This window comes from Oncorhynchus mykiss, chromosome 11 (assembly GCF_013265735.2).
Source record: "Oncorhynchus mykiss isolate Arlee chromosome 11, USDA_OmykA_1.1, whole genome shotgun sequence".
NCBI classification, from domain to species: domain Eukaryota; kingdom Metazoa; phylum Chordata; class Actinopteri; order Salmoniformes; family Salmonidae; genus Oncorhynchus; species Oncorhynchus mykiss.
The window spans coordinates 18879845-18904844 of NC_048575.1; the positions used below are offsets into that span (position 1 = coordinate 18879845).

General features: G+C 44.5%; 1 protein-coding gene across 1 annotated transcript in view; it reads right to left on the reverse strand.

Moving 5' to 3' along the window:
• LOC110535425 (catenin delta-2) overlaps positions 1 to 25000 on the reverse strand; it is a 393927-nt gene that overhangs the window by 4363 nt on the left and 364564 nt on the right. Inside the window, exons 22-23 of the mRNA XM_036935119.1 lie at positions 5760 to 5886; positions 3140 to 3271 (exon numbers count right to left, since the gene is read on the reverse strand). Coding sequence (XP_036791014.1) covers positions 3140 to 3271; positions 5760 to 5886 — 259 coding nt within the window. The remainder of the gene's footprint in view (positions 1 to 3139; positions 3272 to 5759; positions 5887 to 25000) is intronic.

Sequence of the window (25000 nt, forward strand, 5' to 3'; positions counted from 1 at the left end):
TGATGAAAACATCAGTCTTTAACCTGAGAACATGTCAGAGACTCTGGTGAAAACATCAGTCTTTAACCTGAGAACATGTCAGAACTTCTGATGAAAACATCAGTCTTTAACCTGAGAACATGTCAGAGACTCTGGTGAAAACAACATCAGCCTTTAACCTGAGAACATGTCAGAACTTCTGATGAAAACATCAGCCTTTAACCTGAGAACATGTCAGAACTTCTGATGAAAACATCAGTCTTTAACCTGAGAACATGTCAGAACTTCTGATGAAAACATCAGCCTTCAGCCTGAGAACATGTCAGAACTTCTGATGAAAACATCAGTCTTTAACCTGAGAACATGTCAGAACTTCTGATGAAAACATCAGCCTTTAACCTGAGAACATGTCAGAACTTCTGGTGAAAACATCAGCCTTCAGCCTGAGAACATGTCAGAACTTCTGATGAAAACAACATCAGCCCTCAGCCTGAGAACATGTCAGAACTTCTGATGAAAACAACATCAGCCTTTAACCTGAGAACATGTCAGAACTTCTGATGAAAACATCAGTCTTTAACCTGAGAACATGTCAGAACTTCTGATGAAAACAACATCAGCCTTTAACCTGAGAACATGTCAGAACTTCTGATGAAAACAACATCAGCCTTTAACCTGAGAACATGTCAGAACTTCTGATGAAAACATCAGTCTTTAACCTGAGAACATTTCAGAACTTCTGATGAAAACATCAGCCTTTAACCTGAGAACATGTCAGAACTTCTGATGAAAACAACATCAGCCTTTAACCTGAGAACATGTCAGAACTTCTGATGAAAACATCAGTCTTTAACCTGAGAACATGTCAGAACTTCTGATGAAAACATCAGCCTTTAACCTGAGAACATGTCAGAGACTCTGATGAAAACATCAGTCTTTAACCTGAGAACATGTCAGAACTTCTGATGAAAACATCAGTCTTTAACCTAAGAACATGTCAGAGACTCTGGTGAAAACAACATCAGCCTTTAACCTGAGAACATGTCAGAACTTCTGATGAAAACATCAGTCTTTAACCTGAGAACATGTCAGAACTTCTGATGAAAACAACATCAGCCTTTAACCTGAGAACATGTCAGAACTTCTGATGAAAACATCAGTCTTTAACCTGAGAACATGTCAGAGACTCTGATGAAAACATCAGTCTTTAACCTGAGAACATGTCAGAACTTCTGATGAAAACATCAGTCTTTAACCTAAGAACATGTCAGAGACTCTGGTGAAAACAACATCAGCCTTTAACAAGAGAACATGTCAGAACTTCTGATGAAAACATCAGTCTTTAACCTGAGAACATGTCAGAGACTCTGGTGAAAACATCAGTCTTTAACCTGAGAACATGTCAGAACTTCTGATGAAAACATCAGTCTTTAACCTGAGAACATGTCAGAACTTCTGATGAAAACAACATCAGCCTTTAACCTGAGAACATGTCAGAACTTCTGATGAAAACATCAGTCTTTAACCTGAGAACATGTCAGAGACTCTGGTGAAAACATCAGTCTTTAACCTGAGTACATGTCAGAGACTCTGGTGAAAACAACATCAGCCTTTAACCTGAGAACATGTCAGAACTTCTGATGAAAACATCAGCCTTTAACCTGAGAACATGTCAGAACTTCTGATGAAAACATCAGTCTTTAACCTGAGAACATGTCAGAGACTCTGGTGAAAACATCAGTCTTTAACCTGAGAACATGTCAGAACTTCTGATGAAAACATCAGTCTTTAACCTGAGAACATGTCAGAGACTCTGGTGAAAACAACATCAGCCTTTAAGTCACACAGTTAATTAGTGACAAAATGTCTATACAGAATGCAAGTTTAAACTAGTAAATAGTGAATGCCTCTTAATGAATGAGTTAAGAGAGCTATAGGAAACTGGCAAAATAAAGGGGTGTTGGGCCACCACGAGCCAGAACATCTTCAATGCACCTTGGCATCAATTCTACAAGTGTCTGGAACTCTATTGGAGGGATGCGACACCATTCTTCCATGAGAAATACCATCATTTGGTGTTTTGTTGATGGTGGTGGAAAACGCTATCTCAGGCACTGCTCCAGAATCTCCCAGAAGTGTTCAATTGGGTTGAGTTCTGGTGACTGAGATGGCCATGGCATATGGTTTACATTGTTTTCATGCTCATCAAACCATTCATTGACCACTCGTGCCCTGTGGATGAAGGCACTGTCATCCTAGAAGAAACCACTCCCATCAGGATAAAAATGATCAGTCAGAATGGCTGTATTGGCGATTACCTTGTCCTCTAAGGGGTAGAGAGGACCTAAACCATGCCAGGAAAATGACACCCCAGACCACAACAGAGCGACCAGAACCCTCATTTACTGCAGTTACCTGTATATTACAATAATAATAATAATAGATGGATTTTATATAGCACTTTCATTACAAAGACAATATCAAAGATGCTTTGAAAACAAAACTAAAACAAATGTAGGATTCTGGATGTGGCAGGTATTGACTGAGGCGATGGACAAGTGAGATAGCTAATTGTTGATGATTTGTGTATTATACAGATGTACCTGGCGTAGGATACAGTAGCCTGTTGAGTTTCACAATAAACCGTTTGATTCAAGAACTCAAACCTTTGTCCTGGACATTCTTTTATTCGTGATCTATTGAGGTTATTATATGAGAAAAACTCAGCAGGGGGGAGAGAGAGGGAGGGGGGGAGAGAGAGAGGGAGGAGGAGAGAGAGAGGGGGGGGGAGAGATCAGAGAGAGAGAGTGAGGGGAGAGAGAGGGGAGAGAGAGAGAGGGAGGGGAAGCGAGAGAGCGGGAGAGAGAGAGTGAGGGGAGAGGGGAGAAAGAGAGAGGGAGGGGAAGAGAGAGGGGGGAGGGAGGGAGGGAAGGGGAGAGAGAGAGGGAGGGGGAAGAGAGAGGGAGGGGGAGAGAGAGGGAGGGGGGAGAGAGAGAGGGAGGGGGAGAGAGAGAGGGGGAAGAGAGAGGGGGAAGAGAGAGGGGGGGGAGAGAGAGAGGGGGGAGAGAGTGGGAGGGGGAGAGAGAGAGGGGGGAGAATGGCGGAAAGAGATGCGTAGATAGAAAGTAATAATCTATTCTTTATATCTCCTCTCACACACCTGCCATGGCGTCTTTCCGGGATGTGTGCTCTCCTTTGTTGCTGTGGAAACCTGCGTTGGTTGCCGTGGAGTCGTTTTCGGGCTTGCGATCCTTCATACTCATCATCTCTCTGGGAGAGGCCGGGGCGCTTACTGTATTACACACACACCGGTCAGACACACACAATCACACACACACACACACATTACTCATCATTAGGTATGTTTAGTGTGACAGCCTGAAGGTCGTCTCCTGCAGGTCAGAGTAGCACACAGTAATTCCCTTGAAAACCCTTACTCACACGCACACCAGAACACACAGACACTCACTCACAGGGGGCATGTGATCTCCTCTTACAGTCCCCTGAAAATGCTTACCCACACACTACAGTCTCTATGATACTGCTTACCTAAACACTCTTATCAAGTGAATACTTCATACATAATATCAACTGCTCACCTACACTGCATTAAACCATCCAGATCAGAGAAGGCTTTAAGTAGCATGTTCATCCCTAAAACACTACACTATTCTATAAATATAAATAACCTAATATAAACATACACAACGTACTGTTCCTTACTAGAACAAGAGAGAGAGGAGGAGAGGGGGGGAGGGAAGAGGAGAGGTGGGGATGGGTGGGGAGAGGAGGGGTGGGGAGAGGAGAGGGAGGTGGGGAGGGGATGGGAGAAGCAGGGAGGGGAGAGGAGGGGAGGGAAGAAGAGAGGAGGGGTGGGGAGAGGAGAGAGGAGGTGAGAGGAGGGGGAGATGTGAAGGGAGAATAGAGGTGGGGAGAGGAAGGGTGGGGAGAGGAGGGGTGGGGAGTGGAAGGGTGGGGGGAGGAGGGGGGGAGAGGAGAGGAGGGGAGATGGGAAGGGAGAGTAGGGGTGGGGAGGGGAGAGGAAGGGTGGGGAGAGGAGGGTTGAGGAGGGGAGAGGAGGCGTGAGGGGAAAGGAGGAGAGAGGTGGTGAGAGGAGAGGGGAGAGGAGGGGTGGGGAGAGGAGGGGTAGGAAGGGGAGGAGAGGGGAGGGGAGTGTGACAACCCTGTGACAGCAACTATGTTAAACGGATAATCACTACCGTAACACAACACCGTTAGATCCCGTAACCCCGGAGACCAAGCTCATCACTGTTAGATACGGTTACCCATGGAGATCAGGTCTGAGAGCTATCAGCATGGTACAGTGAGCGCCAAGGGGCTTTGAAAGGTCACACACGCTTGCACAGACACATGCACGCACATGCACACACACTCACAGTTAGAACAGTCATGTGAGCAGGATCAGTCAGTTACTCTGAGATTGTCTGAGGAGAGAAACAGTTCAGCCATGAAACCCTTATCATTTACTACAGTCCCATGGAGACAGTGTGTGTGCATGGGCCCCTAGGTCAGGGTCTCTCTTGGCTAGTGTTAATCACAGAGAACAGACAAGGTCCTACGCTTGAATGATGATGACGCACACATCTCTCTCTCTCTCTCTCTCTCTCTCTCTCTCTCTCTCTCGCTCTCAATCTGCTTTGATCGGTCTCAGAGGCTAGAAAACATGGTTGTAGCAGATCCAGAACAGCATGTACTGGAGAGCAGTGGAACAGAAGAACGAGGGAACCATGCAACCCAGGAATAGAGCGTGATAAAGGAGAGAGCAGAGTTTCTATATCCCTGTAACGATTGTCGTTGGGAGAAGGAGAGGAGGACCAAAGTGCAGCGTGGTACGTATCCATAATACCTTTAATAAAGATGAATACACAAACAAAACAACAAAACGACCAACAAACAGTTCTGACAGGTGCAACAAACACCAACCAAAAAATAACTACCCGCAAATCATAGTGGGAAAACAGGCTACCTAAGTATGGTTCTCAATCAGAGACAACGATCGACAGCTGCCTCTGATTGGGAACCATACCAGGCCAAACACATAGAAAAAGAAAACCTAGACCTACAACATAGAATACCCACCCACATCACACCCTGACCAAACAAAAAATAGAAACCTACAAAGCAATCTACGGTCAGGGCGTGACAATCCCTCTAAGCTCCTGATTCTCAATGTCAATATTCAAAGTTAGTCTCATCTTCCCCTCTCCTCCTCTTACAACTTACGTCATCATGTCTAACTTCACTCCTCGGGGAACTGTTATCACTACTATACCACACTCTCACTTGCAGTATGCCATTATAATACTGTTCTTAGTAGGTGCAGAGAAATGAAGTGGCAAGACATAGTGATGTTTTTTTCATTGACCTTGAGATGGAACAGCTATTGAACACACAGGCACAGACGCGCACACACACACACACACACACACACACACACACACACACACACACACACACACACACACACATACACACATGTACACACACGTACACACACACCATTAAGCAGGGAAGCTAGTTGCTCTGAAGCAAAAGCCTGGGCCAGTTAAAGAGTCCACTAAGCCAGGGGGAGGAAAAGCACTTTTCTGCCTCATCACCAGGCTAAATCCACTGTGGAGGAAGCACAGCCACAGGCAGGCTAGCTGTATTTGATCCCGTTCCATTTATTCCATTCCAGCAATTACAATGAGCCAGTCCTCCTACAGCTCATCCCACCAGCCTCCTCTGACACACACACACGCACACACACACACACTGACCTGAGCGGTTGTTGGGTGAGGTTCGTACAGGGGACACAGAGGGGGTGCGAGAGGAGGAGTAGGGTCTCTGTCTGTCTCTCTCTATCGTAGAGGCAGAACCAACAAAGTGATACTGAGAGTATCCATCCTGTAGGAGAGAGAGAGAGAGAGAGAGAGAGAGAGAGAGAGAGAGAGAGAGAGAGAGAGAGAAAACAAAAGTGTGAGAGAGAAACTTGTTAGAATCGCCCTGTAAAGTACACATATTGAAAAATCTATCCTACAGAACATACACAGACAGATACAGTGGGGAGAACAAGTATTTGATACACTGCCGATTTTGCAGGTTTTCCTACTTACAAAGCATGTAGAGATCTGTAATTTTTATCATAGGTACACTTCAACTGTGAGAGACGAAATCTAAAACAATAATCCAGAAAATCACATTGTATGATTTTTAAGTAAATCATTTGCATTTTATTGCATTACATAAGTATTTGATACATCAGAAAAGCAGAACCTAATATTTGGTACAGAAACCTTTGTTTGTAATTACAGAGATCATACGTTTCCTGTAGTTCTTGACCAGGTTTGCACTCACTGCAGCAGGGATTTTGGCCCACTCCTCCATACAGACCTTTCGGGGCTGTCGCTGGGCAATACGGACTTTCAGCTCCCTCCAAAGATTTTCTATTGGATTCAGGTTTGGAGACTGGCTAGGCCACTCCAGGACCTTGAGATGCTTCTTACGGAGCCACTCCTTAGTTGCCCTGGCTGTGTGTTTCGGGTCGTTGTTATGCTGGAAGACCCAGCCACGACCCATCTTCAATGCTCTTAATGAGGGAAGGAGGTTGTTGGCCAAGATCTCGCGATACATGGCCCCATTCATCCTCCCCTCAATACAGTGCAGTCGTCCTGTCCCCTTGGCAGAAAATCATCCCCAAAGAATGATGTTTCCACCTCCATGCTTCACGGTTGGGATTGTGTTCTTGTGGTTGTACTCATCCTTCTTCTTCCTCCAAACACGGCGAGTGGAGTTTAGACCAAAAAGCTCTATTTTTGTCTCATCAGACCACATGACCTTCTCCCATTCCTCCTCTGGATCATCCAGATGGTCTTTGGCAAACTTCAGACGGGCCTGGACATGCGCTGGCTTGAGCAGGGAGACCTTGCGTGCGCTGCAGGATTTTAATCCATGACGGCGTAGTGTGTTACTAATGGTTTTCTTTGAGACTGTGGTCCCAGCTCTCTTCAGGTCATTGACCAGGTCCTGCCGTGTAGTTCTGGGCTGATCCCTCACCTTCCTCATGATCATTGATGCCCCACGAGGTGAGATCTTGCATGGAGCCCCAGACCGAGGGTGATTGACCATCATCTTGACCTTCTTCCATTTTCTAATATTTGTGCCAACAGTTGTTGCCTTCTCACCAAGCTGCTTGCCTATTGTCTTGTAGCCCATCCCAGCCTTGTGCAGGTCTACAATTTTAACCCTGATGTCCTTACACAGCTCTCTGGTCTTGGCCATTGTGGAGAGGTTGGAGTCTATTTGATTGAGTGTGTGGACAGGTGTCTTTTATACAGGTAACGAGTTCAAACAGGTGCAGTTAATACAGGTAATAAGTGGAGAACAGGAGGGCTTCTTGAAGAAAAACTAACAGGTCTGTGAGAGCCGGAATTCTTACTGGTTGGTAGATGATCAAATACTTATGTCATGCAATAAAATGCAAATGAATTACTTAAAAATCATACAATGTGATTTTCTGGATTTTTGTTTTAGATTCCGTCTCTCACAGTTGCCATTAACAATTACAGACCTCTACATGCTTTGTAAGTCGGAAAACCTGCAAATACTTGTTCTCCCCACTGTACTCTTGAAGCTAGGGGGCACTATTTTTATGTTTGGAAAAATAATGTTCCCAAAGTAAACGGCCTCAGGACCAGATGCTAGAATATGCATATAATTGACAGATTAGGATAGAAAACACTCTAAAGATTCCAAAACTGTCAAAATATTGTCTGTGAGTATAACAGAACTGATTTTGCAGGCGAAACCCTGAGGAAAATCAAACCAGGAAGTGGCTTCTATTTTGAAAACCCCATGTTCCATAGCCTGCCTTTGCTCCATTTAAAGGGATATCAACCAGATTCCTTTTCCTATCGCTTCCTCAAGGTGTCAACAGTCGTTAGACATAGTTTCAGGCTTTTATTTTGAAAAATGAGCGAGAACGATAACATCGCGTCATTGTATGGCCGGGTGCCAGCAGCGTTTTGCTTGGTGCAACAGAGTTTGGGCAGCCATTGCCGTTCCCTCTCCTACTGAAAAAGACAGTTGCGGTTGATATATTATCAATTATATATTTTAAAAACAACCTGAGGATTGAATTATAAAAAACGTTTGACATGTTTCTGTGGACATTACGGATACTATTTGTAATTTTCGTCTGCGTTGTCGTGACCGCTATTTCCTGTGGATTTCTGAACATAACGTGCCAAACAAACGGAGGTATTTTGGATATAGAAATAATCTTTATGGAACAAAAGGAACATTTATTGTGCAACTGGGAGTCCCGTGAGTGAAAACATCCGAAGATCATCAAAGGTAAATTATTAATTTGATTGCTTTTCAGATTTTTGTGACCAAGCTACTTTGATGCTAGGTTTTCATAATGTTTTGTAGAGTGATCGATAAATTTACACAAATGCTTGGATTGCTTTCGCTGTAAAGCATATTTTCAAAATCTGACACGACAGGTGGATTAACAAAAGGCTAAGCTGTGTTTTGCTATATTGCACTTGTGATTTCATGAATATAAATATTTTTAGTAATATTATTTGAATGTGGCGCTGTGTAATTCAGCGGTTGTTGATGACAATTATCACACCGCTAGTAGCGTCAAGAAGTTAAAATGTCTTCAAAATTAAAAAATTAATCTCTCCTCTCCTCATATCCCCCTACAAAACAAATCCAAAATATAAATCAAAATAAATCCAAATGAATCACACACCACAGTGATCCCTGTTAGGTCCTTCATCAGATGAATATGACACCAGTGATCCCTATTAGGTGATTCACCAGATCACCATAACACCACAGTGGTCCCTGTTAGGTGATTCACCAGATGACTATAACACCACAGTGGTCCCTGTTAGGTCCTACACTAGATGACTATAACACCACAGTGATCCCTGTTAGGTCCTACACCAGATGACTATAACCCCACAGTGATCCCTGTTAGGTGATTCACCAGATGACTATATCACCACAGTGATTGATCCCTGTTAGGTGATTCACTAGATGACTATAACACCACAGTGATCCCTGTTAGGTGATTCACCAGATGACTATATCACCACAGTGATCCCTGTTAGGTGATTCACCAGATGACTATATCACCACAGTGATTGATCCCTGTTAGGTGATTAACCAGATGACTATATCACCACAGTGATCCCTGTTAGGTGATTCACCAGATGACTATAACACCATAGTGATTGATCCCTGTTAGGTGATTCACCAGATTACTATAACACCACAGTGATCCCTGTTAGGTGATTCACCAGATGACTATAACACCACAGTGATCCCTGTTAGGTGATTCACCAGATGACTATAACACCACAGTGGTTCCTGTTAGGTCCTACACCAGATGACTATATCACCACAGTGATCACTGTTAGGTGATTCACCAGATGACTATAACACCACAGTGGTTCCTGTTAGGTCCTACACCAGATGACTATATCACCACAGTGATCCCTGTTAGTTGATTCACCAGATGACTATATCACCACAGTGATCCCTGTTAGGTGATTCACCAGATGACTATAACACCACAGTGATCCCTGTTAGTTGATTCACCAGATGATTATATCACCACAGTGATACCTGTTAGGTGATTCACCAGATGACTATAACACCACAGTGATCCCTGTTAGGTGATTCACCAGATGACTATAACACCATAGTGATTGATCCCTGTTAGGTGATTAACCAGATGACTATAACACCACAGTGATCCCTGTTAGGTGATTCACCAGATGACTATATCACCACAGTGATTGATCCCTGTTAGGTGATTCACCAGATTACTATAACACCACAGTGATCCCTGTTAGGTGATTCACCAGATGACTATAACACCACAGTGATCCCTGTTAGGTGATTCACCAGATGACTATAACACCACAGTGGTTCCTGTTAGGTCCTACACCAGATGACTATATCACCACAGTGATCCCTGTTAGTTGATTCACCAGATGACTATATCACCACAGTGATCCCTGTTAGGTGATTCACCAGATGACTATATCACCACAGTGATCCCTGTTAGTTGATTCACCAGATGACTATATCACCACAGTGATCCCTGTTAGGTGATTCACCAGATGACTATAACACCACAGTGATCCCTGTTAGGTGATTCACCAGATGACTATAACACCACAGTGATCCCTGTTAGGTGATTCACCAGATGACTATAACACCACAGTGATCCCTGTTAGGTGATTCACCAGATGACTATAACACCACAGTGGTTCCTGTTAGGTCCTACACCAGATGACTATATCACCACAGTGATACCTGTTAGGTGATTCACCAGATGACTATAACACCACAGTGATACCTGTTAGGTGATTCACCAGATGACTATAACACCACATTACAGCAGCTGTTGTTTCAATATAAAGACTGTAGACGGAACAGACAGAAATCTTCAGTTGGGTTCACCCACCAATTAAGTCAACGTCTGCACTAACGATGCTTCTCTACCTTAACCACCCAAAACTCCACTCACATAATTGCTGCTGTATAATTGCTATGTTGATATGACAGAAAGCTACAACAGGTACCTACTGAGCTGGAACACAATTAAATAAAGAAGAAAAACTGAAAACAACACTTAACAAAGCATTAAACATTGGATTCAGCATTAGGACCCTCTATACAAGAGCCATAACCCTTATAGTTAATAATGATGTCATTATACTGTAACAATCATGACTGTTCTGTCACCACTATTTCTCCCTCCTTTGGAAGCCTTTCCCTTGTCTGCCATGATTCACCTTTTACCTTACCTGCAAAAGCACGCATCCTGTCTTGCCGTGACACGCCTGTTTCCTGCAGAGCTCCGGAAGGATCAAAGGTAGGATCCTCTCTGATACAGTTCAAAGACGCCCAATTTCCCTCTCTCCTCATATCCCCTCACTCTCATTTCTCCCCTCCACACCCTCACTTATCTTACCCTCTCTCCTCTCCTCATATCCCCTCACTCTCATTTCTCCCCTCCACACCCTCACTTATCTTACCCTGTCTCCTCTCCACATATCCCCTCACTCTCATTTCTCCCCTCCACACCCTCACTTATCTTACCCTCTCTCCTCTCCACATATCCCCTCACTCTCATTTCTCCCCTCCACACCCTCACTTATCTTACCCCCTCTCCTCTCCTAATATCCCCTCACTCTCATTTCCCCCCTTGAAACCCTCACTTATCTTACCCTCTCTCCTCTCCCTATCTATCCCCCCCCCCCCCCCCCCCCAGCAAGGAGAGTGTTTGGTTGCCAGGCAACCATTGTGCCTCTTGCATCTAACCACATTGGACAGGTATTTCAAGGCTGCAAGGTAAGAGGCGAATAAAGCACTTAAAGCCTACGCACAAGATGCGTGTGTGTATGTGTGTGTGATACGATTAGGCTGAATAAAGGTTAGGAAAAAATGGTTCATCCCTCCAAGCTTCAGCCACGGCAACTTCTGTCGTTTTACCACACTCATTCCATGTCAGGCCTTTTAACCTTCAGCCCTTCATGCTTTCATTTTCTCCCTACAGTCAAATCCCCTTTATGTTCTCACTGAGACAGCTGTATAATATACACTCTGATCGTATAACTCGATTCCTAAAGCCCTATAAAGGCTAAAGACCCAGGCAGTGGCTATTTGAAAGGAAACTTTTCCCATTCAGTAGAATGTTAAGGATATTTTGAAATGAAAACTACGTCACACACTTGCTCACTAGCCAGCAAGAAGGCATACACACACACGCACATATTCTATCTCTCACACAGGACTACGCCTCAGACAGCTCAACTCCCTCTCCTCCTCGTCTCTCTGCACTCCCCTCGCCTCCCTACCCCAATCACCATCCCCAGATATAGCATACATCCAACACATCTGTCATACCATCCCCCAACTGGCATTCTCTGCTATCAGACTGTAGTTAGACTGGAAACCATGCAGAGCCATGCACACAGGCCTCACACATGCTATAAATCCAACACACGCAGGACACATGCACACAGCATGTGCGTGATCTTTCCGTGCCAAATGTTTAGGGCCTTCCTCTGACACCGCCTGGTATAGAGGACCTGGATGGCAGGGAGCTCAGCCCCAGTGATGTACTGGGCCGTACGCACTACCCTCTGTAGCATCTTGCAGTCGGATGCCAAGCAGTTACAATACCAAGTGGTGATGCAGCCAGTCAAGATGCTCTCAATGGTGCAGCTGTAGAACGTTTTGAGGATCTGAGGGCCCATGAGAAATATTTTCAGCCTCCTGAGGGGGATAAGGCTTTGTTGTGCCTTCTTCATGACTGTTTTGGTGTGTGTGGAGCATAATGATTCTTTACTGATGTGGACACCGAGGAACTTGAAGCTCTCGACCCTCGCCACTACAGTCCCAGGGAGTCTTTTTTATCAAGCCTCTACTTTAACTAATGCTCTCGGCTGTAAGGCCTTTTCATTTGGTGACTTTGGGTCTTTTGAGCATCATGCATCATGTTTACATGTCGGCCACCAGTGCTGGTCACAACCCTGTATAGGCCACCAAAGCACTTCCCCACTTTCTTTACTGATCTATCTGAACGATTATCTATTGTCCTTGAGAACTGTGATAAAATCATTGTGTTGGGTGATTATAATATTCTTGTTGACAAAGAGATTCCAAGGCCATTGAATTTATGAATATTTTGAGCTTGATGGACTTTATCCAACATGTTACTGGGCCCACCCATAACTGTGGCCATACTCTGGACCTGGTTATTACCAAGGGGCTTTCTACTGGGCCCACCCATAACTGTGGCCATACTCTGGACCTGGTTATTACCAAGGGGCTTTCTACTGGGCCCACCCATAACTGTGGCCATACTCTGGACCTGGTTATTACCAAGGGGCTTTCTACTGGGCCCACCCATAACTGTGGCCATACTCTGGACCTGGTTATTACCAAGGGGCTTTCTACTGGGCCCACCCATAACTGTGGCCATACTCTGGACCTAGTTATTACCAAGGGGCTTTCTACTAGGCCCACCCATAACTGTGGCCATACTCTGGAACTGGTTATTACCAAGGGGCTTTCTAGTGGGCCCACCCATAACTGTGGCCATACTCTGGACCTGGTTATTACCAAGGGGCTTTCTACTGGGCCCACCCATAACTGTGGCCATACTCTGGACCTAGTTATTACCAAGGGGCTTTCTAGTGACATATCATCCTTTGTTGATGTTGCTTTATCCGATCACCACTGTGGATTTATAGTACCTTGTTGCCCATAGCACAGGGTAATACTGAACACATCATTAAGAAACACTCTCTTACCTCTGAAGTTGCTACATTTTTTATTGAGTGTATGAACAATACGCCACCACCTATTCTACTTTCCTCTATTGATGATTTAGTTGATAAATGTAATAGCATTAAGGGCCACTATTGATGATTTAGTTGATAAATGTAATAGCATTAAGGGCCACTATTGATGATTTAGTTGATAAATGTAATAGCATTAAGGGCCACTATTGATGATTTAGTTGATACATGTAATAGCATTAAGGGCCACTATTGATGATTTAGTTGATACATGTAATAGCATTAAGGGCCACTATTGATGATTTAGTTGATACATGTAATAGCATTAAGGGCCACTATTGATGATTTAGTTGATAAATGTAATAGCATTAAGGGCCACTATTGATGATTTAGTTGATAAATGTAATAGCATTAAGGGCCACTATTGATGATTTAGTTGATACATGTAATAGCATTAAGGGCCACTATTGATGATTTAGTTGATACATGTAATAGCATTAAGGGCCACTATTGATGATTTAGTTGATACATGTAATAGCATTAAGGGCCACTATTGATGATTTAGTTGATAAATGTAATAGCATTAAGGGCCACTATTGATGATTTAGTTGATACATGTAATAGCATTAAGGGCCACTATTGATGATTTAGTTGATACATGTAATAGCATTAAGGGCCATTATTGATACCACAGCTCCAGTAAAGATGAAAAAGGCCACATCCAAACAGAGAGCTCCTTGAATGAGAGAAAACTGGTCGATTAAAGAGAAATTGCAGAAAGGCAGAGCGTAAGTGGAGAAAGTAAAAGTTGTGGGTCCATTATGATATTCTGAGAGAGCAATTTGGCATATATAACAAGGCAATTATAAATCCCAGATGGGCTCATTTTTCACATTTGATCACTATTAATCAGAATAATTGGGGAGTGCTCTTCTCAAACCATTGATGGCCTGATAAATCCTAATCCCATAAACCAACAGCGCATTCAGAAAGTATTCAGACCCCTTCCCTTTGTCCCATAAAAATGTATGTTACAGCCTTATTCTAAAATGGATTAAATAATTATTTTCCCTCATCAATCTACACAGAATACCCCATAATGACATCACAATACCCCATAATGACATCACAATACCCCATAATGACATCACAATACCCTATAATGACATCACAATACCCCATAATGACATCACAATACCCCATAATGACATCACAATACCCCATAATGACAAAGCCAAACAGTTTTTGTGATATTTTTGTCAATTTCTAAAAATAAAAAAACAGAAATACCTTATTTACATAAGTATTCAGATACTTTGCTAAATTGAGCTCAGGTGCATCCTGTTTCCATTGATCATCCTTGAGATGTTTCTACAACTTGATTGGAGTCCAGCTGTGGTAACATCAATTGATTGGACATGATTTGGAAAGGCACACACCTGTCTATATAAGGTCCCACAGTTGACAGTGCATGTCAGAGCAAAAATGTGGTCGAATGAATTGTCCGTAGGGCTCCGAGACAGGATTGTGTTGAGGTACAAATGTGAGGATTAAAGCGTTGAATGTCCCCAAGAAAACAGTGGCCTCCTTCAATCTTAAATGGAAGAAGTTTGGAACCACCAAAACTCTTCCTAGAACTGGCCGCTAGGCCAAATTGAGGATTCGGGTGAGAAAGGCCTTGGTTAGAACCCGATGGTCACTCTGACAGAGCTCCAGAGTTCCTCTGTGGAGATGGAAGAAGATTCAGGCCTTCAGGCCTTTATTGTAGAGTGGCAGACAGAAGCCACTCCTCAGTAAAAGGCACATGACTTCCCGCTTGGAGTTTGCCAAAAGTGACCTAAAAGACTCTCAGAAACAATATTCTCTGGTCTGATGAAACTAAGATTGAACTTCTTGGCCTGAATGCCAACTGTCACGTCTGAGGAAACCTGGCACCATCCCTATGGCGAAGCATGGTGGTGCCACCATCATGCTGTGGGGATGTTTTTCAGTGGGGGGGACTTGGAGACTAGTCAGGATCGAGGGAAAGATGACCAGAGCAAGGATTCTTGATGGAAACCTGCTCCAGAGCCCGCAGGACCTAAGACTGGGGTGAAGGTTCACCTTCCAACAGAACAATGACCCTCAGCACACAGTCAAGGCAATGCAGGAGTGGCTTCGGGAGAGGTCTCTGAACGTCCTCGAGTGGCCCTGCCAGACCTGACTTGAACCTGATCGAACATCTCTGGAGAGAAACCTGCTTTTGCTACAGTGCCTTGCGAAAGTATTCGCCCCCCTTGAACTTTGTGACCTTTTGCCACATTTCAGGCTTCAAACATAAATATATAAAACTGTATTTTTTTGTAAAGAATCAACAACAAGTGGGACACAATCATGAAGTGGAACGACATTTATTGGATATTTCAAACTTTTTTAACAAATCAAAAACTGAAAAATTGGGCGTGCAAAATTATTCAGCCCCTTTACTTTCAGTGCAGCAAACTCTCTCCAGAAGTTCAGTGAGGATCTCTGAATGATCTAATGTTGACCTAAATGACTAATGATGATAAATACAATCCACCTGTGTGTAATCAAGTCTCCGTATAAATGCACCTGCACTGTGATAGTCTCAGAGGTCCGTTAAAAGCGCAGAGAGCATCATGAAGAACAAGGAACACACCAGGCAGGTCCGAGATACTGTTGTGAAGACGTTTAAAGCCGGATTTGGATACAAAAAGATTTCCCAAGCTTTAAACATCCCAAGGAGCACTGTGCAAGCGATAATATGGAAATGGAAGGAGTATCAGACCACTGCAAATCTACCAAGACCTGGCCGTCCCTCTAAACTTTCAGCTCATACAAGGAGAACACTGATCAGAGATGCAGCCAAGAGGCCCATGATCACTCTGGATGAACTGCAGAGATCTACAGCTGAGGTGGGAGACTCTGTCCATAGGACAACAATCAGTCGTATATTGCACAAATCTGGCCTTTATGGAAGAGTGGCAACAAGAAAGCCATTTCTTAAAGATATCCATAAAAAGTGTTGTTTAAAGTTTGCCACAAGCCACCTGGGAGACACACAAAACATGTGGAAGAAGGTGCTCTGGTCAGATGAAACCAAAATTAAACTTTTTGGCAACAATGCAAAACGTCATGTTTGGCGTAAAAGCAACACAGCTCATCACCCTGAACACACCATCCCCACTGTCAAACATGGTGGTGGCAGCATCATGGTTTGGGCCTGCTTTTCTTCAGCGGGGACAGGGAAGATGGTTAAAATTGATGGGAAGATGGATGGAGCCAAATACAGGACCATTCTGGAAGAAAACCTGATGGAGTCTGCAAAAGACCTGAGACTGTGACGGAGATTTGTCTTCCAACAAGACAATGATCCAAAACATAAAGCAAAATCTACAATGGAATGGTTCAAAAATAAACATATCCAGGTGTTAGAATGGCCAAGTCAAAGTCCAGACCTGAATCCAATCAAGAATCTGTGGATAGAACTGAAAACTGCTGTTCACAAATGCTCTCCATCCAACCTCACTGAGCTCGAGCTGTTTTGCAAGGAGGAATGGGAAAAAATGTCAGTCTCTCGATGTGCAAAACTGATAGAGACATACCCCAAGCGACTTACAGCTGTAATCGCAGCAAAAGGTGGCGCTACAAAGTATTAACTTAAGGGGGCTGAATAATTTTGCACGCCCAATTTTTCAGTTTTTGATTTGTTAAAAAAGTTTGAAATATCCAATAAATGTCGTTCCACTTCATGATTGTGTCCCACTTGTTGTTGATTCTTCACAAAAAAATACAGTTTTATATCTTTATGTTTGAAGCCTGAAATGTGGCAAAAGGTCGCAAAGTTCAAGGGGGCCGAATACTTTCGCAAGGCACTGTATGTCATTATGGGGTATTGTGTGTAGATATATGAGAAAAAAAGCAATTTCATCAATTTTAGACCAAGGCTGTAACTTAACAAAATGTGGAAAAAGTAAAGGGGTCTGAATACTTTCCGAATGCACTGTATGTGAACTTTCCTCCACAACTAAATGTGATGAGTTTGCAGCATATTTCAGAGATAAGATTAGGCTAGGTATCAGTTAAGAAAGACCTGATGAGAAGTTTGATGAGTGCCCTCGCCTTTCTGTCTGTAACGATGTACGCTGAGGGTCGGGAACAAGTTCTGGGAGTGAATAAATGTAATAAAAAATGAAACAAACACGTAACACGAACAGCGCACCGACATGAAACAGGAACAATGACGACTGGGGAAGAAACCAAAGGGAGTGACATATAAAGGGCAGATAATCAAGGAGGTGATGGAGTCCAGGTGAGTGTCATTATGCGCCTAACGCTGGCGACAGGTGTGCCCCCTAACGAGCAGCCTGGTGACCCAGAGGCCAGAGAGGGAGCACACGTGACACAGTCCATGTATTCTTAGATTTAAGTTCTGCATTCGACATTGTTGACCATGTTGTCCTTCTGGACAGACTGGGTTGGCCTCTCCAGTCCAGTTCTAAAATAGTTTAGGGCCTATTTAACCCTTGCTGGACATAATATAAAAAAACTGTTTCTGTACTGATGCCCCCCCCCCCCCCCTCTCTCTCTGCATCGCTCTCTCTGCATCTCTCTCTCTGCATCTCTCTCTCTCCATCCCTCTCTCTGCATCCCTCTCTCTGCATCCCTCTCTCTGCATCTCTCTCTCTCCATCCCTCTCTCTCCATCCCTCTCTCTCCATCCCTCTCTCTGCATCCCTCTCTCTGCATCCCTCTCTCTGCATCCCTCTCTCTGGATCCCTCTCTCTGCATCCCTCTCTCTGCATCCCTCTCTCTGCATCCCTCTCTCTGCATCCCTCTCTCTGCATCCCTCTCTGCTTCTCTCTCTCTCTCTCTGCATCTCTCTCTCTGCATCCGTCTCTCTGCATCCCTCTCTCTGCATCCCTCTCTCTGGATCCCTCTCTCTGGATCCCTCTCTCTGCATCCCTCTCTCTGCATCCCTCTCTCTGCATCCCTCTCTCTGCATCCCTCTCTCTGCATCCCTCTCTGCTTCTCTCTCTCTCTCTCTCTCTGCATCCCTCTCTCTGCATCCCTCTCTCTGCATCCCTCTCTCTGCATCCCTCTCTGCTTCTCGCCCTACCTCTGCCTCCCTCTCTCTCTCTGCCTCCCTCTCTCTCTCTGCCTCCCTCTCTCTCTCTGCCTCCCTCTCTCTCTGCCTCCCTCTCTCTCTGCCTCCCTCTCTCTCTCTGCCTCCCTCTCTCTCTCTGCCTCCCTCTCTCTCTGCCTCCCCCTCTCTGCCTCCCTCTCTCTGCCTCCTTCTCTCTGCCTCCTTCTCTCTGCCTCTGCCTCCCTCTCTCTTCCTCTGCCTCCCTCTCTCTTCCTCTGCCTCTGCCCTTGTCTCTGTCCCTCTGCCTCTGTCTCTGCCCCTCTGCCTCTGTCTCTGCCCCTCTGCCTCTGTGTCTGCCCCTGTGCCTCTGTCTCTGTCCCTCTGCCTCTGTCTCTGCCCCTCTGCCTCTGTCTCTGCCCCTCTGCCTCTGTCCCTCTGCCCCTCTGCCTCTGCCCATCTGCCTCTGTCCCTCTGCCTCTGTCTCTGTCCCTCTGCCTCTGCCCCTCTGCCTCTGTCCCTCTGCCTCTGCCCCTCTGTCTCTGCCCCTCTCCCTCTGCCTCTGTCTCTGCCCCTGTCTCTGTCCCTCTGCCTCTGTCTCTGCCCCTCTGCCTCTGTCCCTGTCCCTCTGCCTCTGTCTTTGCCTCTCTGCCTCTGTCTCTGCCCCTCTGCCTCTGTCCCTCTGCCTCTGCCCCTGTCTCTGTCCCTCTGTCTCTGCCCCTCTGCCTCTGTCTATGTCCCTCTGCCTCTGTCTCTGTCCCTCTGCCTCTGTCTCTGCCCCTCTGCCTCTGTCTCTGCCCCTGTCACTGTCCCTCTGTCTCTGTCCCTCTGTCTCTGCCCCTGTCTCTGTCCCTCTGCCTCTGTCTCTGCCCCTCTGCCTCTGTCCCTCTGCCTCTGTGTCTGCCACTCTGCCTCTGTCTCTGCCCCTCTGCCTCTGTCTATGCCCCTCTGTCTCTGCCCCCCTGCCTCTGTCTCTGCCCCTCTGCCTCTGTCTCTGCCCCTCTGCCTCTGTCTCTGTCTCTGCCTCTGTCTCTGTCTCTGCCCCTGTCTCTGTCTCTGCCTCTGTCTCTGTCTCTGCCCCTGTCTCTGCCCCTCTGCCTCTGCCACCGGCAGTTCTTAGTGTCAGCATCAGGACAGACAAAGAAGACTTGGCCGACTGTCTGTGTTGGAATTAACAACCCTGGAAGGTACTGAGAGAGAGAAAGAGAGAGAGACAGAGAGAAAGAGGGGGAGAGAGATAACAGACAAAGAGAAAGTAGTGGGGAGAGAAAGTTATTGTAAATAGAGGGAGAAAGAGGTAAAAGACAAGTCCAGGAGGGACAACGTTGTATCTTTGTGATCAGCAGAATCGCCTCTCTGTGACGTCAACACCTCCAGTCTGTTTATCCAGCCCCTCAAGGTACAGTGTCAGTCATGGCATCCATAGCTTTGTATATGAGTTCGTGGTTCCATTCTTACCCTCAGATAACCGTACCAAGTGGCAAAGTCAAACTGTTAAATTCACACATTCTGCCATTCAATAATAGCAAATTTACAGATATAGAACCCTAGCGATCATAACATAACATGTTGATAAACTTATACTTGGACACAACACAGAACTTATGTTTTATTGATGACTGGAGTCTTCATTGATCTCATCAGCATCTGTTCTATTTTCATATGTTTATTTGGCTTCCGATCCATGCTCATGTTATCTAGCCCCAAGGCAAACCCTGTCTACATATTCTGTAGGAAGTGATTAACAGTTGTAAGTGGAGTCTCCAACACACACACACACACACACACACACACACACACACACACACACACACACACACACACACACACACACACACACACACACACACACACACACACACACACACACACACACACACACACACACACACACACACACGCACACACACACAGGCAGGCACACACAGGCAGGCACACACAGGCAGACACACACACATGCACTGTGTGAGGAGACAGTGTGTGTGAATGTTCTCATTACCCCAGACTTCAAAGCAAACAGCATTCTGATATGGCAGTTCAAACCACCTCATTATTGACATAATCCTATATTCTCCTCTCTTCTAACACAAACATGTAACAGAACACACACTCTGCTAGTACTAGTAGTATTACACACACACACACACACACACACACACACACACACACACACACACACACACACACACTACTAAGAGCGTAAACCATTGCTACACATACTCATTTCAAGGTCTCCCCAACTCCTCTCTAAGTGCTGTAACTAGCCTAGTTTAAGGCTTTTCTGATCAATGTTTCATATAGACCCTAACGTGTACAGGAGACTTTACAGACAGACTGTGTCATTCTTCCAGTACCAAGAACTCAAAATCCAAATGTCCTTTCAAAGACGTTCTAGTCAATCAATTTCTTCACTCTCATTTCTCGCTACTTTGTATGAGGTAAACTCCTGTATTCATCTCAATTAGTACCCCTGGTTAGGGACAGGGAGACAAAAACAAAAGGTTTTTAGTCCGAATACACCATTCCCACACACTCTATCTATCGAGGGCTACTGTTGTCCATCCATCTGCCTGGGTGTGCTGTCTACTGTCCCTCTCCTCCTTTCCCCCCTTTCCTTCCACTCTCTTTCTCTCTCCTCTTTCATACGTGCACAGATTGAGTGGGGAGTCTGGGCAGCAGAGTGGACTATCCCCGGAAGACACTAAAGTTGCAAGAGCAGAACACTCTCTGGGGTGACTTTGGGACAAGACTTTTGTTGAATGTGTTAATGTTGAATCTGTCAGAGACTGTGTACAGATGTAGGATCTTAATTTGAGCCAGCTTGCTACAGCAGGAAAATAATCCTGCAGCAACAGGAAAAGTCAATTATTAAGTGGATTATATTTAATGGACATTTTTGTAGGGTTTGATACATTTTTTGTAAAAAGTCTGAAATGTGAAAGTGGAAAATACAGTAAACTGTTTAAACTTGAAATACACTGCACGTTTTAGATTTCTTGCATTGCAGGAAAGTTCTTCTGCAACAAGGTGATCAAATTAAGATCCTACATACGTATGTGTCAGTGACATTGGTCATTCAGGTGTGACAGACAGGAGTAGACAGGACAGCCTAAGGCTGGTACCATGACACACAAACAGGGCAGTGTATTACTCACGCTCGTGCACCCACACACACCAAACATTGATGAACTACTGTCCACCCATCCTGAAATCATGTAGGGAATTGAAAATATTTGAATTAAAAAAAACTGAAGAATAACTTGGATTCTAACCTCCTTCACTGCACTCCCATTCACTACAGCTGTGTTCACTGAAAAGATCAGAACATCTATAGAACCCAGCTAATCAAGTTGGGTCTGAGTGTTCCTTTTTCCAGAGAGAGAGAGAGAGAGAGAGAGAGAGAGAGAGAGAGAGAGAGAGAGAGAGAGAGAGAGAGAGAGAGAGAGAGAGAGAGAGAGAGAGAGAGAGAGAGAGAGAGAGAGAGAGAGAGAGAGAGAGAGAGAGAGAGAGAGAGAGAGAGAGAGAGAGAGAGAGAGAGAGAGAGAGAGAGAGAGAGAGAGAGAGAGAGAGAGAGAGAGAGAGAGAGAGAGAGAGAGAGAGAGAGAGAGAGAGAGAGAGAGAGAGAGAGAGAGAGAGAGAGAGAGAAGGGCTATTTAGAGAGAGAAGGGATATAACTTGAATAGACTAACAGTACACAATAGACCCTGGGCTTGGGGCTTGGGGCTAAGCAAAGTCTTATTTAAGAAACGTTCACAGTAAATATTTCATAGTACTGTTTTGTTGTTCCTCTCATCTAAACCCCATTGTTCTTCTGTGTGAACATTACACACACACACATTTTCTAAAAAAAATACAACTGAAATATCAAATCAAATCAAATGTTATTTGTCACATGCCCCGAATACAACAAGTGTAGACCTTACTTTTGCGTGTAGGGGGCAGTATTTTTGTTTTTGGCTAAAAAACGTACCCATTTGAAACTGCCTATTTCTCAGCCCCAGAAACTAGAATATGCATATAATTGATTAGGTTAGTATAGAAAGATTAGGATAGAAAACACTCTAAAGTTTCCAAAACTGTAAAAATATAGCATGTGAGTATAATAGAACTGATATTGCAGGTAAAAACCTGAGGAAAATCCAATCAGGAAGTGCCTCTTATTTTGAAACCTCTCTGTTCCTATGCATGCCTATCGTCAATTTAAAGGGATATCAACCAGATTCCTTTTTCTATGGCTTCCCTAAGGTGTCAAAAGTCTTTAGACATAGTTTCAGGCTTTTATTTTGAAAAATGAGCATGAAAGATCACATTGCGTAAGTGGATAGGTGGGGGCTCTCACAGTGAGTTTTGCGCTACAGAGTAAAGCGGCCATTGTTTCTCCCGGTGTTATTGAAAAACCTACACACCCTGTTGATATATTATCAAATATATATTTTAAAAACAACCTGAGGATTGATTATAAAAAACGTTTGACATGTTTCTGTGGACATTATGGATATTATTTGGAATATACATCTGCGTTGTCGTGACCGCTCTTTCCTGTGGATTTCTGAACATAACGCAACAAACAAATGGAGGTATTTTGGGTATAAAAATAATCTTTATGGAACAAAAGGAACATTTGTTGTGTAACTGGGAGTCTCGTGAGTGAAAACATCCGAAGATCATCAAAGGTAAACGATTAATTTGATTGATTTTCTGATTTTCGTGACCTAGCTACTTAATGCTTAGTGTACATAATGTTTTGTTATGCTATCGATAAACGTACACAAACGCTTGGATTGCATTCGCTGTAAAGCATAATCTCAAAATCTGAGACTACAGGTGGATTAACAAAAGGCTACATTGTGTTTTGCAATATTGCACTTGTGATTTCATGAATATGAATATTTTTTAGTAATATTATTTGACTGTGGCGCTATGCAATTCAGCGGTTGCTGACGAAAAAGATCCCGCTAACGGGATGGGTAGTGTCTTAACCAACAGTGCAGTTCAAGAAGAGTTAACAAAATATTAACCAGGTAGGCTAAAGTACTGGTAACGAGTCAATGTGCAGGGGTACAGAATAATCGAGGTAATTTGTACATGTAGGTAGGGGTAAAGTGACTGTGCATAGATAATAAACAGCGAGCAGCAGCAGTGTACAAAACAAATGGGGGGGGGGGGGGGGGGGGGTGTCAATGTAAATAGACTGGTGGCCATGTGATTAATTGTTCAGAAGTCTTATGGCTTGGGGGTAGAAGCTGTTAAGGAGCCTTTTGGCCCTAGATTTGGCGCTCCGGTATCGCTTTCCGTGGAGTAGCAGAGAAAACAGTCTATGACTTGGGTGACTGGAGTCTCTGACAATTTTGGGTGTTTTCCTCTGACACCACCTATTATATAGGTCCTGGATGGGAGGAGGCTTGGCCCCAGTGATGTACTGGGCCGTACGCACTACCCTCTGTAGCGCCTTACGGTCAGATGCCGAGCAGTTGCCGTACCAGGCGGGGATGCAACCGGTCAGGATGCTTTCGATGGTGCAGCTGTAGAACATTGAGGATCTGGGGACCCATGCCAAATATTTTCAGTCTCCTAAGGGGGATATCACATTTACATAAGTATTCAGACCCTTTACTCAGTACTTTGTCTTCTTGGGTATGATGCTATAAGCTTGGCACACCTGTATTCGGGGACTTTCTACCATTCATCACTGCAAATCCTCTCAAGCTCTGTCAGGTTAGATAGGGAGCATTGCTGCACAGCTATTTTCAGGTCTCTCCAGAGATGTTCGATCGGGTTCAAGTCCGGGCCCTGGCTGGGCCACTCAAGGACATTCAGAGACTTCTCCCGAAGCCACTCCTGCGTTGTCTTGGCTGTGTGCTTAGGGTCGTTGTCCTGTTAGAAGGTGAACCTTCGCCCCTGTCTGGCCACTGTGTTCTTTGAAATCTTCAATGCTGCAGAAATGTTTTGGTACCCTTCCTGAGATCTGTGCCTTGACACAATCCTGCCTCGGAGCTCTACGGACAATTCCTTCAACCTCATGGCTTGGTTTTTGCTCTGACATGCACTGTTAACTGTGGGATATTATATAGACAGGTATGTGCCTTTCCAAATCATGTCCAATCAAATTAAATCAAATCAAATGTATTTATATAGCCCTTCTTACATCAGCCGATATCACAAAGTGCTGTACAGCAACCCAGCCTAAAACCCCAAACAGCAAGCAATGCAGGTGTAGAAGCACGGTGGCTAGGAAAAACTCCCTAGAAAGGCCAAAACCTAGGAAGAAACCTAGAGAGGAACCAGGCTATGAGGGGTGGCCAGTCCTCTTCTGGCTGTGCCGGGTGGAGATTATAACAGAACATGGCCAAGATGTTCAAATGTTCATAAATGACCAGCATGGCCCAATAATAATATCAATCAATTTAATTTACCACATTTGGACTCCAATTGAGTTGTAGAAATATCTCTAAGAATGATCAATGGAAACAGGATGCACCTGAGCTCAATTTCGAGTCTCATAGCAAAAGGTCTGAATACTTACGTAAATAAGGTATTTCTCTTGTGGAAAAATGTGGAAAAAGTCAAGAGATCTGAATACTTTCCGAAGGCACTGTGTACACTGA